General features: G+C 45.6%; 2 protein-coding genes across 3 annotated transcripts in view; one reads left to right on the forward strand and one right to left on the reverse strand.

Annotated features, from left to right (window-relative positions):
- cdh23 (cadherin-related 23) overlaps positions 1-18,654 on the forward strand; it is a 694,191-nt gene that overhangs the window by 450,331 nt on the left and 225,206 nt on the right. The window lies entirely within an intron of this gene.
- Positions 1,598-16,934, reverse strand: LOC144610001 (uncharacterized protein C10orf105-like). Of its 2 annotated transcripts, none has more exons than XM_078428433.1 (4): positions 16,709-16,934; positions 5,955-6,079; positions 4,021-4,211; positions 1,598-2,436 (listed from the first exon to the last, which is right to left on the reverse strand). In XM_078428433.1, exon 4 carries the CDS (start codon positions 2,429-2,431, stop codon positions 2,015-2,017), a length of 417 nt encoding a protein of 138 aa, XP_078284559.1. In that variant the 5' UTR covers positions 2,432-2,436; positions 4,021-4,211; positions 5,955-6,079; positions 16,709-16,934; the 3' UTR covers positions 1,598-2,014. The 2 variants fall into 2 exon arrangements, with proteins under 2 accessions (XP_078284559.1, XP_078284560.1); XM_078428434.1 differs by having other exon boundaries at positions 5,773-6,079.

The following is an 18,654-nucleotide window of genomic DNA, read 5'->3' on the forward strand; positions in this document are numbered from 1 at the left end:
TTATTTTACTGGACTGACAGTGGTATTCCAAAGCAAATAGTTATTGAAGTATCAGTGTGGAATTTGTACCAGGTATATAAGCCCACCACACACAGCTCAAAGGGACAGTTGAAATTTCACCTCCTCGCATCAACAAAGAGAATATTCAATTTCTCCCCGCGTGCTCGCGTGATTCTGTTTCTGGGATTATGGTTCAGTCATTTATGATGGCCAACTAATTGGATTTCAGAAGTGTGGTTTGTAAAAAGGGATTAGTATCCAAGAGAATTGAACCGTTACCTGTCGCTGAGGGGGATGGTTGTCTTGGTTGAGTAAGTTAAACTAAATGATGGGTAAATTATGCGCGGTCTTTACAGCCACTGTCAGCCTCTCGTTTAGGACTTAGGATAATAGTGCTTATTATCTTCACAAAGTGTGGATTTTGCAGGACTGGCGTGGAGAAGAAAGACCTTTTTTTTCTGTCATTGTCCATCCATTTGAAACACGCCTGCAATGTTATTTTTGATTTTGTGCAATCCTCCGGTTTATCCTCATTAATGGATCCAGCTCATGTGTTCCTACACTGCGTGCTGGGGAAATTCCTGGGACATCTTAACTTTTACATTTTCTAGGGAAAAGGGTACTTAAGGGCAACCAGCGTTGGTTCTGTGGGTTTTGGTTCAGTGATTGAAGCCTTTCCTCTCCACCCTTCTCCTCTTTCCCCCTCTCCCCATCTAAAGGATCAACTCCTCCCGCCCCCGCCCCGCCCCCACCTCTGGTACCTCCCCCCCCCCCCACCTCTGAGACCCCCTTCCCCACCTCTAGAACCTCCTCCCCCACCTCTGGGACCCCCCCTTCCCACCTCTGGGGCCCTCCATCTCTGGAACCTCCTCCCCCATCTCTGGGACCCCCCTCAACCACCACTAGAACCTCCTCCCCCACCTCTGGACCCCCCACCTCTGGACCCACCTCTGGGACCCCCCTCCCCCCACCTCTGGGATCCCCCTCCCCCACCTCTGGGACCCTCTATCTCTGGGACCCTCCATCTTAGGAACCCACTCCCATGTCTCTGGAACCCCCCCACCTCTGGAATCCCCCCCCCACCTCTGGAAGCCCCCCCCCCCACCTCTGGAACTCCCCCCCCCCCACCTCTGGAACCCCCCACCTCTGGGACCCTCCATCTCTGAAACCCTCCATCTCTGGGACCCTCCATCTCTGGGACCCTCCATCTCTGGGACCCTCCATCTCTGGGACCTCCATCTTTGGGTCCCTCCATCTCTGGAACCCACTCCCATATCTCTGGATCCCCCTCACCCACTGACACCCCCCCCCCCCTCTCTCCCTCCTCTTCCCCCAGAACATGGTAAATCTGTGGGAAACCTTGGGTCTGAAGAAGGGTCTCGACCCGAAATGTCACCCATTCCTTCTCTCCTGAGATGCTGCCTGACCCGCTGAGTTACTCCAGCATTTGCGTATCTACCTGGTCAACCTGTGGAATTACATCCCACAGAAGCAGTGGGTGCCTAGTCATTACATATATATTAAAGAAGGAGGTTGATCTCTTTAATGCGGCGGTGATCAAGTGGCGTGGGATAAATATGGCAACAAGGGACTGAGTGGATGATCATGTTGCAGGATGCACTGGGCCTGAGGGGCCCATTGGCCTCTGTCTGCTTTTTGCTGTGTTTATATGATGTATTCATCCAATTAAACCGTAGCTGAGAGGCAATGAATTACGTCCGATAGTGAACACTGTCTGGTGTCTTTACATTCTCCCGCTCACTGTGTTCAAGTGTGAAATCTATGGTTATAGATGATCGCAGTGTGGCTGACGTGTTGTTCTTTAGATGATATTGTTTACAGCACAGCATGAAAGATGCTCAGTATCACCTAATGCACTCTCCAAAGGCTAATGAACGATGACATTTTTCCCCCGCTGATATTGATTACAGCTGTGGTTAATCTTTTACGACTTTTAATCCCTGGTTCTTATCACTGAACAAGTCTGTGCACGAGTTTTATAGCTGCTGAACCTTTACATTTTTGTCGACTCTGCAAAGTCTGAGTCATTCTGCTCCACTTGGCACTGAGTTGCAGGAGTTGCTTGAGGTTGAACGAGGGGTCGATTTCGCCTGAAGCTGTTTAACGAGTGCCTCAAGGAGCCCAAACGTTTCCACAGTTTTAGCCGGGGCTCGCTGGCATCCTCGGCGTGGTAGGGCATGCACTCATAGGGGCCGTAGCGGGTGCTGTCTAGCCCAGCGGGATTGCACAGGGCCACAAAACTGACGCACGTCGCCAAGAGAAGGAAGATGGATATCACAGCGATGATGGTCGGCAAAGGGTCTGCTGCTCCGGTCGGCGGTTCGACCCTCCCCTGGGCTTCTGTGGTTGTCAGAAGAAGCTTAAGAACGTCGGGCAATACAGTTGTCCCATTCTTGGTCTCTGACGACATTGTTCCTATTTGGATTGTAAACAAAAAAAAAGACCTATTAATTTTTTTGACACTTATCTGAGAAAACGCAGTGCAGTCCAAACATATTTTGCCAGGAGGAGTGTATTACATGTCCATCGGAGGCCAGGGAAGCAGAGTTCAGTCAGGAATGGGTGCAGATTGGATGAGCTATCTTAATGCTCCCAACCCATTAGTTTGAGCCACAGGTACAATTGTGAGCTTGCAAGATAAAGATGATTAATAGATAATAGACCATAGGTGCAGGAGGAGGCCATTCGGCTCTTCGAGCCAGCACCGCCATTCAATGTGATCATGGCTGATCATTCTCAATCAGTACCCCGTTCCTGCCTTCTCCCCATACCCCCTGGCTCCGCTATCCTTAAGAGCTCTATCCAGCTCTCTCTTGAATGCATTCAGAGAATTGGCCTCCACTACCTTCTGAGGCAGAGAATTCCACAGATTCACAACTCTCTGACTGAAATGGTTCTCCCATCTGTGCTGTTGCAAGGAAATATCATTTTTCAAGTCAACCCCCCCCCTGGCGGGTCTTTAGTTTAATAAGTCCCCTGGAGAATATACAGGGAATGTAGGCAGAGAAGATTAGCTTAACACAGGGCAGCGGTAGAATTGCTGCCTTCCAGCGTCATGGACCCAGGTTCGATCCTGACACAGGTATTGTCTGTATGGAGTTTGTACGTTCTCACCATGACCATGTGGGATTTCTCCAGGTGTTCTGGTTTCCTCCCACACTCCAAAGACTATGGGTTTGTAGGTTAATTGACTTTGGATTTGGTTGGGATCCTCCATCAGATTGGAAGGCCCTGACCCATTTCCCTCCACAGATGCTGCTTGATCCATTCAACTCCCCAAGCAGCTTGTTCTTTGCTGAAGTATAAGATATAGTGCTCAGGTATTCTTTCAACCTTCTCTTGTCGTAGATGGTGGTTCTTGTAATTACTTTTTGACAGCGATTGATCATAGAAACATAGAAACATAGAAAATAGGTGCAGGAGTAGGCCATTCGGCCCTTCAAGCCTGCACCGCCATTCAATATGATCATGGCTGATCATCCAACTCAGTATCCCGTACCTGCCTTCTCTTCATACCCCCTGATCCCTTTAGCCACAAGGGCCACATTTAACTCCCTCTTAAATATAGCCAATGAACTGGCCTCAACTACCTTCTGTGGCAGAGAATTCCACAGATTTACCGCTCTCTGTGTGAAAAAAAAAATTCTCATCTCGGTCCTAAAAGACTTCCCCCTTATCCTTAAACTGTGACCCCTTGTTCTGGACTTCCCCAACATCGGGAATAATCTTCCTGCATCTAGCCTGTCCAACCCCTTAAGAATTTTGTAAGTTTCTATAAGATCCCCCCTCAATCTTCTAAATTCCAGCGAGTACAAGCCAAGTCTATCCAGTCTTTCTTCATATGAAAGTCCTGCCATCCCAGGAATCAATCATATATTGCCTCATCTAATCACAAAAAAAGTATTTGTAACAAAAAGACAAGAAAATCAGACATAAATATATCCCAACAAATGTTGAGAACATTGAAACATTTACCTTACAATGTTGATTGTCAATTACCTGTGGAGTTCCAAATCTAGTTTTCTTAAAGACATCAATTGGGAATAAATATCACCAATTGTGAATTTGGCAGCTTGCTCTTCAAACAATTCTTTCTTCAGCACCAGGATGGCAACATCTCTTCCATTTGCTTCCAGTCTACAACTATTTCCATTATATTAGCATCATAATGTGTATTTGGAAGAAACTCGCTAATAAAAAAAAAGGAAAATGTGACCCATACAATACATTAAACAATACATTTATGAGCCATTACATCAAGAAAAGAAAACTTGCTTGACTGAATAGTAAATCTTAGAAACAAGGAACTGCAGATGCTGGCTTATAAAAAAAAGACACAAAGTACTGGAGTAACTCAGCAGGTCAGGCAGCATCCCTGGAGGACATGGATACGTCATAGAGTGTGGAAACAGGCCCTTCACCCAACTTGCCCACACCGGCCAACATGTCCCAGTTACACTAGTCCCACCTGCCCACGTTTGGTCCATTTCCCTCCAAACTTGTCCTCTCCATGTACCTGTCTAACTGTTTCTTAAACGTTTCTTACCTCCTCTGGCGGCTTCTTCCATACCCCCACCACCCTTTGTGTGAAAAAGTTACCCCCTCAGACTCCTACTAATTCTTTTCCCCTTCACCTTGAACCTATGTCCTCTGGTCGTCGATTCCCTTGCTCTGGGCAAGAGACTCTGTGCATCTACCTGATCTATTCCTCTCATGATTTTATACATGATTTTAGGTGATGTTGATAGGGACCCAAAGAAAATTCCCGACCCAAAACGTCACCTCTCCGTGTTCTCCAGGAATGTTGCTGGGGTAGCACCGAGTTGCTCCTGCACTTTGTGTCTTTGAAACTAAATCTTAATTAATCATTGGGCGACATGATGGTATTGCGGTAGAATTGCTGCCTTACAGCGCCAGAATTTGATGCTGACTGCAGGCGCTGTCTGTGCAGAGTTTGCACGTTCCCCACATGACCTGTGTGGGTTTTCTCCGTGAGCTCCAGTTTCCTCCCAATACTCCAAAGATGTACAGCTTTGTAGGTTAATTGGCTTCAGTAAAATTGTAAATTGTCCCTAGTGTGTGTGTGGGATTGTGTTGGCGTGCAGGAACCGCTGGTCGGTGCAGACTCGGTGGGCCGAAGAGCCTGTTTCTGCGCTGAATCGCTAAATTAACTAAACATCAAGAAAATGTTAATTCTTGGTCAAATCAGGGATGGAATGGAACATTCTTATAAAATGTAACCTGGTTCTGGCCTATTGTGGACAGATTAAATGGGGAAGAGAAATTGTCGGTGGTAAAAGTGCTGCTGAGTTGCAAAGCTGTGTTGATATTTGCACCGTTAGTAACATGGCAACTAACAAAAAGTGTCCCCACTACATTAACAGTTTTGCTGATGCACTGTAGCCTGCTGAATCTCATCCTAATGCTGCTGTAAGCATTCCCAGCCCTTTTGGAATCATGCAATAATAATTACAGAAGGCCATTCGATCCATGCATCTTTCAAAGAGAAATCTGTGTAGTCCTATCCCCGTTCATTCTCACAGCCCTGCATTTTGTTTCTTTTTGAGTATCTATCTGATTTCCATTTGAAAGGTACTCTGGAATCTGATCCCACTGCCCTTTCAGGTCGCATACCCCAAAACACGGCTCACTACATAAATAAATTCTGGGGGAACCTCTTTTAGCAAGCACATACATGATGCACCAAATGATAAAATCATGTCATAACTTTTCTCTGGTTCAATGAATCACCTTTAATCCGTGGCCCTTCAATTACAGATGTCCTGCTGTTGGATGCACTTTCTATTAATCCAACGTTATTGAAAACCTGTGCTGAATCTATTAATCCTTTTCTCTCTCTCTGTGAATGATCCTAGCACTTCCAATCAGTCCATATAAGTTAGAGGGTTGCAGGGAAAGAATAAACAGGCTACCGTTTTAGCAGCTGATGAAAGATTGACGGAAATATTTGTATTCTTTTCACTCAGTGTTTTGGTAGTCGGCGTTTGATCCTCTTCGTAACGTGGCCAGGCTACTTGATCATGTAAGCATCAGACTCCTGAAACATAGATACAAGGCATTTTTCAGCTCAAAAAGCAAGGGTCACATGCAGCTATAAATGTGTGTCAGTGCAGAAAAACTCTGCCATACTTTCAGAAAGTTTTATTTTTAGACAAGGCAAGTTTTTATTAAATCATTTAAGGGCAAGTTGACAAATTTAAAGCAATTGGTGTTTTTTTTCTCCACATTTCCACTAAACACAAGCCATTCATGCTTTTCTACAGAATGTGACTTAAATCAGTTTAAACTCTGTGTTGGATAATATAACCATTATAACTTGGATCAAGAAAACACAGGTGATGTTGTGCTGTACAATCATAGGACAGCTATGTTAAAAACCTTGTCTGCCCCCCTCAGGAGGATATAAAATATCACATGGCATGACTTTGACCTATTTAGGTGTCTAAGTTAAATAGGCACTACCATTATTTGTAAGCCAGTGGGTTGTCTTCTGTTTACTATGTGCTATTAGATAATTTATACATCCTGCAATGTTAGCCAAAACATCATATCAAAACCCTGCCCGCTGTGTCGATGGCAGTAAAGGACTGTACAGGTAATATCTTGCAGGCACGTGAATTTTCCGCGTTTTTAAAATCCTTTTTCCGCGCTTTTTGCCTGGTTTTCACTTTGCCAAATAAACGGAGCAATCGGAATGAAAAAAAGAAAGAAAAAAACAAAATGATATATAGACTTGTAATGAATAGGGTTCCGCTAGAGGTCGCTAGGGGTTCCGGGAGAAATCCCCCCTCCCCCCGCGCCCTGGAAGGCTCCTCGGAAATGTGGCACCTAGGCTGGGCAAGGCAGCCAATCTCGACCTCATCGGGACTTCCACGACCGATCGTTGGGTTGAATTTGCAACCTGCGGCTGGGGCTCTGGAACTCCAGCCCAGCCGGAACCAGCACATCTATCCCCATAGCCGACTTCCTTGGCCTGCTGGATAAACCAGCAAAGCTCCGGAACCAAGAGTGCCAGAAAATCAGTGGTGGAACAGTAATGAGTAAATATTAAATTCAAGTGCAAGATTTTTTTAGATTTAGATTTAGATTTAGATTTAGAGATACAGCGCAGAAACAGGCCCTTCGGCCCACCAGGTCTGCACTGCCCGGCGATCCCCGCACATTAATACTATCCTACACACACTAGGGACAATTTTTACATTTGCCCAGCCAATTAACCTACATACCTGTACGTCTTTGGAGTGTGGGAGGAAACCGAAGATCTCGGAGAAAACCCACGCAGGTCAAGGGGAGAACGTACAAACTCCGTACAGACGGCGCCCTTAGTCAGGATCGAACCTGAGTCTCCGGCGCTGCATTCGCTGTAAGGCAGCAACTCTACAGCTGCGCCACCGTGCCGCCATGGTTTATTTATATAACTAAATTAATTAAGACAGGGGATAAAATATGAAACACAGCAGAAAAATCCAATTGCCACCTTTTTGGGCTGATTATCAATTAATGTGCGAATTTACTTCAAAATGTACAGTGACATATTCATATTATTTTGTAATGTCTGTTTTTACTTTGAAATGCACTAAAAGAGGCTTGAAACTGGTAATTTTGTGTGTACATTTTTTTTTTTAATCCAATTTTTTGTCCCCCCTTGTACGCCTTGCGCAAGAGCTCAGCTCTTCCTCTTTTTTTCACCTCACTCACATGGCTAATCTTGTGAATAACCAGGAGAGACACCCTTTCAATTTATTCACAAATTGCTGGAGTGACTCAGCAGGTCAGGCAGCATCTCGGGAGAGAAGGAATGGGTGACGTTTCGGGTCGAGACCCTTCTTCAGTCTGAAGTCAGGATCGAACCTGAGTCCTTGGCTCCCTCCAGGCAGCATCTCGGGAGAGAAGGAATGGGTGACGTTTCGGGTCGAGACCCTTCTTCAGTTTCGACCCGAAACGTCACCCATTCCTTCTCTCCCGAGATGCTGCATGACCTGCTGAGTTACTCCAGCATTTTGTGAATAAATCGATTTGTACCAGCATCTGCAGTTATTTTCTTATACTCTGAGACACCCTTTCAGTTGCACTGAGAAGCACCTATCCATACAACATCACCACCCATCATCACTCATTGTGGAACCTTCTGTAGAATAAGCTAGCAGGCTCACTGTCCTGGCGAAGGTGCCTGCTTCATACTGCACAGTCACAGCTGAACAACAGTCATTTCATTCCAGTGTGGGCCATGAATCAAACTCTTAACAGGCAGGAGATAGTTGCAGCCATTACGGAGATGTAAATCAAATCTCAGTGAAAGGCTTCTCGAAGAATCTGGGCAGAACATCAGAGTGGAGCCAGCCTCCCCCTCCCCAGTTATCCTCTACGTAATAAAGGCAATTTAGAAAATAGGAGAGCCCGGAGGGGTTTCTGATCTGCCGCCCATCCTTTCAGCTGCAGTCGCACCGGCTCTCAGGGGACTGGGGAGACACTGGGACGATTACATGACCTCCGATATAAAGAGCTGGTTAATGTGCAATATAAACAGAGCACATAACCAAGAACAACGATGATTTACATTGACTGGTTGAAATTGGCCGTAACTCAACCGAGAGCTATCAGCTGACTTGTCGGGGTGTTAATCAGATAACAAAGCTCTTCATCACATGTCCTCTGTCACTTAACCAGCACCACTACTTTTTGAGGTATGTGGCTCAGTGATTAATGGGAAGCCCTTCAGATCCTCTGATAGTTAGCGGTGATAAAAATGTGGACCCAGGTCCTCAAGGGCAGCATGAAGCCACCTTGCTTTCCTTCAAATTCTTCAGTGCTAATCCTTTTTTTTTTTTACAGAAACACCTTTTCTTTGCTGATGAAACATTACAAAAATCAGGGGCAACCTAGCAGTCAAGAACCTGTTCCCATTTTAAGAGGAAAATAGCAAATTTAACAAAACTTGGAGTGCCTGTCACTCAGTAACTCAGCGATGTCACTGAAAGACAACACGTGAATACAATTGAGCCATTCACAGTGTAAAGGTGCATGATAAGGGAATAATATTTAGTGGAAGGTAAAGCTAGCAAAGTCTAGCTCTCACCTTTGTGTAATAGATGCAAGACCGCTGAGGGTACACTCGCTCACCACTTTTGGACTTGTCCAAAACTTCACAACTTTTGGTGTCTTTTATTTCAATGGTACTCTACTGTTTTAAACGTCACTTTAACTCCGGACCCTGAAACTGCTCTATTCGGGTATTCCACAACGCTTGAGAAGCTAGACCATAATGCTCGCACAATCTTGGTTTATGGTATGGTAATTGCCAGCAGATGTATTTTGAAACTATGGAAATCAGACTCTGCTCCTCAGTTTGAGACTTGGTTAAGAGAATTAATGGGCATCTTACACGTAGAGAGGTTGAGATATGAATTGTCTGCCAACCCTCAAAAGTTCTTCAACATATGGAACCCAGTGCTGCAGCATATTAAGGACAAGTAAAACGATCCCCTCAATGCCACATGCTTTTGTACCTTCTTTGAATCCAGCAGTGAAAATACTGAAATATTTGACTTGTGAAAATTACCTTGCCTCATGTTTTTGTGCTTTTGTCTTTTTTTGTTACATTGTAGTTATGTTTTTTTTTAATTTATTTTTATTTGTTTGTTTTTATAGACAATAGACAATAGACAATAGGTGCGGGAGTAGGCCATTCAGCCCTTCGAGCCAGCACCGCCATTCAATGCGATCATGGCTGATCACTCTCAATCAGTACCCCGTTCCTGCCTTCTCCCCATACCCCCTCACTCCGCTATCCTTAAGAGCTCTATCCAGCTCTCTCTTGAAAGCATCCAACGAACTGGCCTCCACTGCCTTCTGAGGCAGAGAATTCCACACCTTCACCACTCTCTGACTGAAAAAGTTCTTCCTCATCTCCGTTCTAAATGGCCTACCCCTTATTCTTAAACTGTGGCCCCTTGTTCTGGACTCCCCCAACATTGGGAACATGTTTCCTGCCTCTAATGTGTCCAATCCCCTAATTATCTTATATGTTTCAATAAGATCCCCCCTCATCCTTCTAAATTCCAGTGTTTGTTTTCATGATTATGTAGGGAAGGGGAGGGATGGGGTTTACTGTTGTTGTTATATGCACTGTAATCAATTAAATTTAAAAAAAATTAAATAAACATTTTTAAAAAAAGGATAGTTATTGTTATGACTGTACGGCAAACGACATTCCTCATATGTTGCAAAACATACTTGGCTAATAAAGTACGATTGTGATTGATTGATTGTGAAATGTTTCAGTTTAGGTTATTGTCACGTGTACCAAGGTAGAGTGCAAAACGTCACCCATTCCTTCTCTCCAGAGATGCTGCCTGTCCCGCTGGGTTACTCCAGCTTTTTGTGTCTTTCTTCGGTGAAAAGCTTTTGTTGCGTGCTATCCGGTCAGCAGAAAGACAACACACATGATTACAATCGAGCCATTTACAGTGTATAGATGCATGATAAGGGAATAATGTTTAGTGGAAGGTAAAGCTAGCAAAGTCTGATCAAGGATAGTCTGAGCATCACCAAAGAGGTAGATGGTCGGTCAGCACTGCTCTCTGGTTGTGGTAGGATGATTCCGTTGCCTGAAAACAGCTGGGAAGAAACTGTCCCTGAATCTGGAGGTGTGTGTTTTCACACTTCTGTACCTTTTGCCTGATGGGAGAGGGGAGAAGAGGGAGTGGCCAGAATGCGACTCGTCCTTGATTGTGCTGCTGGCCTTGCCGAGGCAGCGTGAGGTATAAATGGAGTCAATGGAAGGCAGGTTGGTCTGTGTGATGGTCTGGGCTCCGTCCACAATTTGCTGTACATTGCCAGCACATTAAGCATATTTTTTGGCATTTCCTACATCACCTCTTAAATCAATGTCTGTGATCAGGTTTCAATACAATATCGGGTCCTGTGTTCGTGTGTCGGAGGGAACTGCAGATGCTGGTTTAAACCGAAGATAGACACAAAAAGCTGGAGTAACTGAGGCAGCATCTCAGGAAAAGGAATAGGTGACGATTTGGGACTGAAGGGTTTCAACCCGAAACGTCACCTATTCCTTCTCTCCAGAGATGCTGCTTGACCCACTGAGTTACTCCAGCTTTTTTGTGTCTATCCTGCATTCATGCACTGCTCTACTGTTCAATCTGAGTTAGTTGGACTTCCTTAACGGTGGAACATACCGTGATTTAGCTCAATAGAATTGAGGAGCCACCGTGTTCCCTACCAAGATACCTATTCTAACAAGATAAGAGTTTCTGGAGTTTTCCTAATTTTCATCTCAACTCGTTGCTCTAATGTCTGAGATTTAAAATTATTTACCAATCATGCAAGCTCTATCCTTGAAGCAACTTTTTTAAAAAATCAAAATTTGGGAAGAGACATTCTAGACGTTGAACTTTGTCCCTGAAAGTGATGTGCAACAATGTGAGAACTATATTCTGCACTCTGTATCTTCCCCTTTGCTCTACTGGTAGAAGTTCATGTTCATAAGTTATAGGAGCAGAATTAGGCCTCACAGCACCTGAGACCCTGGTTCAATACTGGCCTCAAAAGTTGTCTGTGTGGAGTTTGCATGTTCCCCCTGTGACCGTGTGGGTTTCCTCCAGGTGCTCCGGTTTCATAAGTGATAGGAGAAGAATTAGGCCATTCGGCCTATCAGGTCTACTCCACCATTCAATCATGGCTGATCTATCTCTCCTTCCTAACCCTTCCGTTCTCCTGCCTTCTCCCCATAATTTTTAACACCCGCATCCCAAATACATCAGGCTTTGTCGGCTCAAAAGTTAATTGATCTCTGTAAACTGTTACTCCAGCTTTTTGTGTCTTTCTTCGGTGAAAAGCTTTTGTTGCGTGCTGTCCGGTCAGCAGAAAGACTAGTGTGGTGGAAGTAGATGGAAAAGTGGGATAACTAGTATGAAAGGCATGCCATGTGCCCTAGTTTTACTGCTATTTCTTATGCCCTTTCATCAAACTTGCTTCCCCTTAAACATCTTTTATGATTTTCATTCCATGGAGTTCATTGAGCAAGGAGGTCCAACTTGTTGCTTATGTAAAATGTGACACAGTGCCCAAATTCAAACCATTTGTCAAGATATTGTGCACAGTTTGTAGTGTTGGGTCAGCCCTTCAACCCATCTGTTCTCTATTTTTCGTTGTTCCACACAAATCTCCTCCCATCCAACATCAACCAAAATTAGAAGAATTTCTTGACGCTATCTTGATCTCCGTATTTTCTTCTTCCTGCCTTCTGTTTTGGTGCAATGGGTTGGGTTTTTTTTGTGGGCTTCCACGTTGAATTGAATATAAACAAGAAGTGAAAATTGCTCCTTCCATCAGGAGCCATGCCCACACCCCGCCGTGTTGGAGAAGGTGCTCGGAGAAGATAATAAGCAAGATGTTTGATGCTGTGCTGTGTGACATCAATTTATGTTCACCAGACCATGGAGGGAAGTCATCAAAGGAGCTGCTCCCATTTCTGCTTCACGGGTGACTGAGCGTGGAAGGATCAGCAGTAATCTCCGAGACATTCCTCGTGCGTGCGTTGGGCAGGCATGAAGAGCTGCCCACAATTAACCACGCTCAGCTGAACATAAACGCACGAGCAAAGGCCCATCATACTGGACAGTGGAGTCGTGAGGAAGCAAGCTTCAATTTACACCATGGGTTTAATGTTTGCACAGGTACCTGGGTGGACAGCTGGGGGTTAGTACTTTGTCTAAAACGTGCAGTACACCCTCATTTTGATTGTAACTGAGATAACAGACCAGTTCCCATCCCCATGGCTATTAAAGCATTTAATTGCTCTTATATTCTGCCCAGGTCCTTTGGGAAGCCTGCAAAAGTAGTGGAAGTCATCACTTCAGCTTCAGGTTTATTACTGTCACAAGCACCGTGGTATAATGAAAACCATTGATGTACATGCTATCCTATCAAATAAAATAATACTGCACAGAAATGCAATCAAGCCAGACTCAAACACAATAGGTAGAGTGACGGGAAAGATACAGAGAGCAGGATGTGGTGCTCAGCATTACGTTGCAACAGTTTGCAGAGCCAAAGTCCAACGGCCATAATGAGGCAGAGGAGAATTGGACTGCACCCTAGCCTGTGGAAGGACGGTACAGAAGCCTGATATCAGGCCGGCACGGTGGTGCAGCGGCAGAGTTGCTGCCTTACAGCGAATGCAGCACCGGAGACCCGGGTTAAGGGCGGTTACAGACTAAGGGCGCTGTCTGTACGGAGTTTGTACGTTCTCCCCGTGACCTGCGTGGGTTTTCTCCGAGATCTTCGGTTTCCTCCCACACTCCAAAGACGAGCAGGTTTATAGGTTAATTGGCTTGGTAAATGTTTTTAAAAAATTGTCCCTAGTGTGTATAGGATAGTGTTAATGTGTGGGGATCGTTGGTCAGCGTTGTTTCCGCGCTGTATCTCTAAACTAAACGGAGGGGAAGAAGCCGTTCCTGAGTCTGGCGGTGTGCATTATTGCAATATTTAAAAAATAATCTGGACCAGCACTTGGATATCCAAAGCACGGATGGGTGGTGCTGGTAAATAGGATTTGCATAGGTGGGTGTGCTTGCTGGTTGGTGTTGAGATGGTGGACCAAACAGCCTTATCTCTGCTGCATGGTTCAAATCATTGATTTATTTGAGTTGGTATTTCGAACCATTACTCAAGTTGATTGGAATGTGAGAGGGAATAAGCTGCCGGGAAATGAGTGGGACTGTTGGGATTGCTGTTGGGCATAGACTTGGTGGGCTGAATGGCCTCTTCCTACTTCACCAGGGAACATCTGAGAAAGTGGTGGGAACTGAGTCACTGACAGGATTTAAGCAGCATCTCGACAACCTTAACATATTGGACTGCATTGAAGGCTGTGGACCAAGTGCTGGATGATGGTGTTAATATGGATAACTGCCCACTGGTTGGCATGGGCATGATGGGCCGAATGGCCTGTTTCCAGCTGTCTCCCTGACTCTACATGAAATGTGATGCTGCCCAGCTGCCGCACAACATAGATCAAGACCAGAGTGTTTACAGACTGGGGTTTATGTCGACCTTTTCCATTTACAAAGGCATTTTATTAGCACACACTGGTCTTTCTGTTGTACAGAATGTTATATTTTCCAGCCACAATGTTTTTCCACTGTCCGGTTGGTGTTGCCCACACAACGATGCAACGTTGAAAGCCTTTATTCAGCCTCATTATTTCTGACTGGGTTTTATGAATGGCTTCATTTAGTTTTGGGTTTCCAGAGTGGGAGCTACATTTGGTGAATCTAAAGTCTTGTTATTTACCTCATGGAGCTGATATTTATTGCTAACCTCCCCCCTTTGGCTTTTGGGTTTAGCCCAGCCTCCTTCGCTCTCTCATTTCACCAGGGATTGCCCTCCCATGATAATTGCAACTCTCCACACCTGTGGCTTTTGCGGAGGGAAATGTTTTTCTAGAGAAATGTTTGGATTCTTGTCATTTATTTCATGGGCGTTTGACTTATGCGGTGATACAATGATTCACAGTCCATTTTCTTTTGATTATTTTGGGGGTATTCCTTGTGGCTTCCCCCATCCCACGTTCCCTAATGGGTTTTTAGTAAGTTTTCATTTATTTGCAGGATATTGGAGTTGCTTGCTAACTTGGCATTCATTGCTTCTCCTTAATTGCCCTTGAAAAGGTGTTGATTAGCTGCAGTTATATGAACTTTAGTTTAGTTGTGAGGTACAGTATTGAAACAGGCCCTTCGGCCCACCGAGTCCACAGCGATCAGCCATCCCCACACATTAACACTACCCTACACACACGCTAGGGACAATGTTACATTTACACCAAGCCAATTAACCTGCAAACCTGTGCGCCTTTGGAATGTGGTAAGAAACCGAAGATCTCGGAGAAAACCCACACAGTCATGGGGAGAACGTACAAACTCCGTGCAGACAGCCACCATGTACAGAATCATGAGAGGAGTGTACAAAATCATGAGAGGAATAGATCGGGTAAATTCACAGAGTCTCTTGCCCAGAGTAGGGGAATCGAGGGCCAGAGGACATAGGTTCAAGGTGAAGGGGAAAAGATTTAATAGGAATCCGAGGGGTAACTTTTTCACACAAAGGGTGGTGGGTGTGTGGAGCTGCCAGAGGAGGTGGTTGTGGCTGGGAGTATCCCATCGTTTAAGAAACAGTTAGACAGGTACATGGATAGGACTGGTTTGGAGAGGTGTGGGCCAAACGCAGGCAAGTGGGACTAGGGTAGCTGGGACATTGTTGGCCGGTGTGGACAAGTTGGGCCGAAGGGCCTGTTTCCACACTGTATCGCTCTATGACTCTCTAACCACCCGCAGTCAGGATCGAACCTGGGTCTCTGGTGCAGTTGGGCAGTAGCTCTGCTGCTACACCACCGTGCCTGTATATGGAACGAGCTGCCAGAGGAGGTAGTTGAGGTAGCTACTACAACAGTATTAAACCACTCTTAGACAGACTGGGTAGGAAAGGTTGAGAGGGACATGGGCCAAACGCAGGCAGGTGTGACTAGCTGAGAAATGGGGCACCATCTTGGAGAAATCAGGGACAAGGTGAACTGAAGGCGTGTTTCCGAGCTGTGTGACTCTATGGTGCTACCATCATGCTGTTGAGGAAGGAATTGCACAGATAGACAGATAGATTCTTGATTGGTACGGGGGTCAGAGGTTATGGGAGAAGGCAGGAGAATGGGGTTCGGAGAGAGAGAGACGGATCAGCCATGATTGAATGGCGGAGTTGACTTGATGGGCCGAATGGCCTAATTCTACTCCTCTCACGTATGAATTTAATGGTGGATGAAGGAGGATGGGTGATAAATGTCCACATCAGGGGGGTGGCTCAGGGGGGGAGGATGCATCTCATGGAAACCTCCCCGATGATGAAAGGCCTAAATAGAATGGATGTGGAGAGTGTGTTTCCAGCCGTGGTGGGAGAGTCTAGGACCAGTGGACACTGACAGCCTCAGCATTAAAGGACGTACCTTTAGAACAGAGATGAGGAGGAATTTCTTTACCCGGAGGGTGATGAATCTGTGGAAGTCATGTCATTGGGTATTTTAAAAGCAAACTTTGCTAGGTTCATGATTAGTCAGGGCATCAAAGGTTGCAGGGAGAAGGCAAGAGTATGGGGGTGAGAGGGAGAAATAGACCACCCACGATCAAATGGCGGAGCAGATTCAATGGACCATAATGGCCTAATTCTGCTCCTACGTCTTAAGAACTTGGGGTCTTATTGGCCATTTATCTAAAAACAATTAGACAATAGACAATAGGTGCAGGAGTAGGCCATTCGGCCCTTCGAGCCAGCACCGCCATTCAATGTGATCATGGCTGATCATTCTCAATCAGTACCCCGTTCCTGCCTTCTCCCCATACCCCCTGACTCCGCTATCCTTAAGAGCTCTATCTAGCTCTCTCTTGACTGCATAGCCTGCCTGACAGTCAGCACAACACGAGCGAGGCTTGTCGCCTATATCGTGCAGGATTAAAAAATGCAGCCCCCTGCCAATAAACAACATATCCAATAAAAATCCAGAAGGGAACTTCTGTATCAGACAGAGAGAAACTTTCTCCCGGTTGACCCAGTCCCCTAAGCACTGACACTGGTGAAATGAAAGTTATCAGAAGAGTGCCTTTACCTGAGTTTGGTGAGCAGTTGCTGAATGCTCTCTCTCTCTCTCTCTCTCTCTCTCTCTCGTTCTCTTTTCCACACTCACTGCTTCTTCAGGCAGAGCTGCATTTATAGGGCCGGGGGCGGTGGGAGAGAGAACAGGGGGTGGTGTGGATTCAGTGGCAGCACCTCTGTGCCTCTCGGCCCACACTGGCCTGAGGCAGCTCAGCTCAGCTCAGCTCTGCGTTCGACGAACTTTCTTTACGTTTTCCTTTTGCCCTGCAGAGCTGCCCCGCGGGAAGTTTCCCTGTCTGCCGACTGCTTCTAAAGCAGTTTGCATTCCCTCCTTGATTCCTGCGGGATGGAATATTCCGGAGCTGCGGCCACTGCCTGTCTGCTAGTCCTGGCGCGATCAGATGAGTGGAGGGATTGCCAACTTTCTGGGAACGTCCCAGGCTAACCACCAGTTTGCCAAACTCCACAGTTAGAGACAGCATCAGCTCCACAGCAACATCATTGCACCAAACAACTACGACTGGGGGAAAGGACTCATAGGAGCCCATTTAAAACAACATGTGCACGTATTTAACGGTAACAGTGGCACAGCTGGTCGAGCTGCTATCTTGTAACTCCAGTGACCCAGGTTTAATTCTGACCTCCGATGCTGTCTGTGTGGATTTTTCACATTATCCCCGTGACCACGTGGGTTTTCCCTGCGGGCCCCCGTTTCCCTGCACATCCTAGACACTTGTGGGTCAGTAGTTTAATTGGCCACTGTAGTAGAAACATAGAAACATAGAAAATAGGTGCAGGAAGAGGCCATTCAGCCCTTCGAGACAGCACCCCCATTCATTGTGATCATGGCTGATCATCCACAATCAGTGACCCGTGCCTGCCTTCTCCCCATATCCCTTGATTCCACTGGCCCCCAGAGCTCTATCGAACTCTCTTTTAAATTCATCCAGTGAATTGGCCTCCACTGCCCTCTGTGGCAGAGAATTCCACAAATTCACAACTCTCTGGGTGAAAAGGTTTCTTCTCACCTCAGTTTTAAATGGCCTCCCCTTTATTCGAGTGTTGGGAGTGTACGTGAGAGGTGGGTGATTGAACTGTGGGAAGAATAAAACGGGATTAATGTAGGATTAATGCAAAAGGATGTAACAGCTGCTTCCCGACTGAGGCAAGATAACTCAGCAAAGATGGGGAACAGCACTATCCCACGACAGAGTACTTCATCCTGAACAATCGGTCTGTTCTAGGTCCCATTTAGACAATAGACAATAGGTGCAAGAGGAGGACATCCGGCCCTTCGAGCCAGCACCGCCATTCAATGTGATCATGGCTGATCATTCTCAATCAGTACCCCGTTCCTGCCTTTTCCCCATACCCCCTGACTCCGCTATCCTTAAGAGCTCTATCTAGCTCTCTCTTGAATTTCTACTGAGTTACCTTGTAAACCTTACCTGGTTAACATTTTTAACCAGTTAATGAGTGCTTCATTATTGATCAACACTGATCAATAAGGTTTAATTTCCCAGGTAGAGATCTTGACTAAATTAGGATCCTGAAATTAATATTAAATTAATTCACAACCCAGTAAAGATAATCTGTTTCTGCACTTGTAAATGTGGTGTTTCCATGCTCCATGGCTCTGTCAATGTTTTTTGTTGAATAATAATTGTTTGAATTATTTTCATTGCTTCTTTAATACTGTAAAACATCTATGACCATTTCTCAGGATAGTTCTATCGTTTAGTTTAGAGATACAGGGTGTAAATCGCCCATTCGGCCCATCGAGTCCGTGCCAGCCAGCGATCACCTGCGTAGTAGTTCTGCCCTACACACTGTACAATTTTTACAAAGCCAATTAACCTACAAACCTGCACGTCTTTGGAGTCTGGGAGGGGTTTGTTCATAACTTCATATAACATAGGAGCAGAATTAGGTCATTTGGCCCATCGAGTCTGCTCCACC

This window comes from Rhinoraja longicauda, chromosome 35 (genome assembly GCF_053455715.1).
Source record: "Rhinoraja longicauda isolate Sanriku21f chromosome 35, sRhiLon1.1, whole genome shotgun sequence".
Lineage (NCBI taxonomy): Eukaryota > Metazoa > Chordata > Chondrichthyes > Rajiformes > Arhynchobatidae > Rhinoraja > Rhinoraja longicauda.

Coding starts and splice junctions, on each gene's coding strand:
- LOC144610001 (XM_078428433.1), bottom strand. CDS start 2,431: ATGTCGTCAGAGACCAAGAATGGGACAACTGTATTGCCCGACGTTCTT.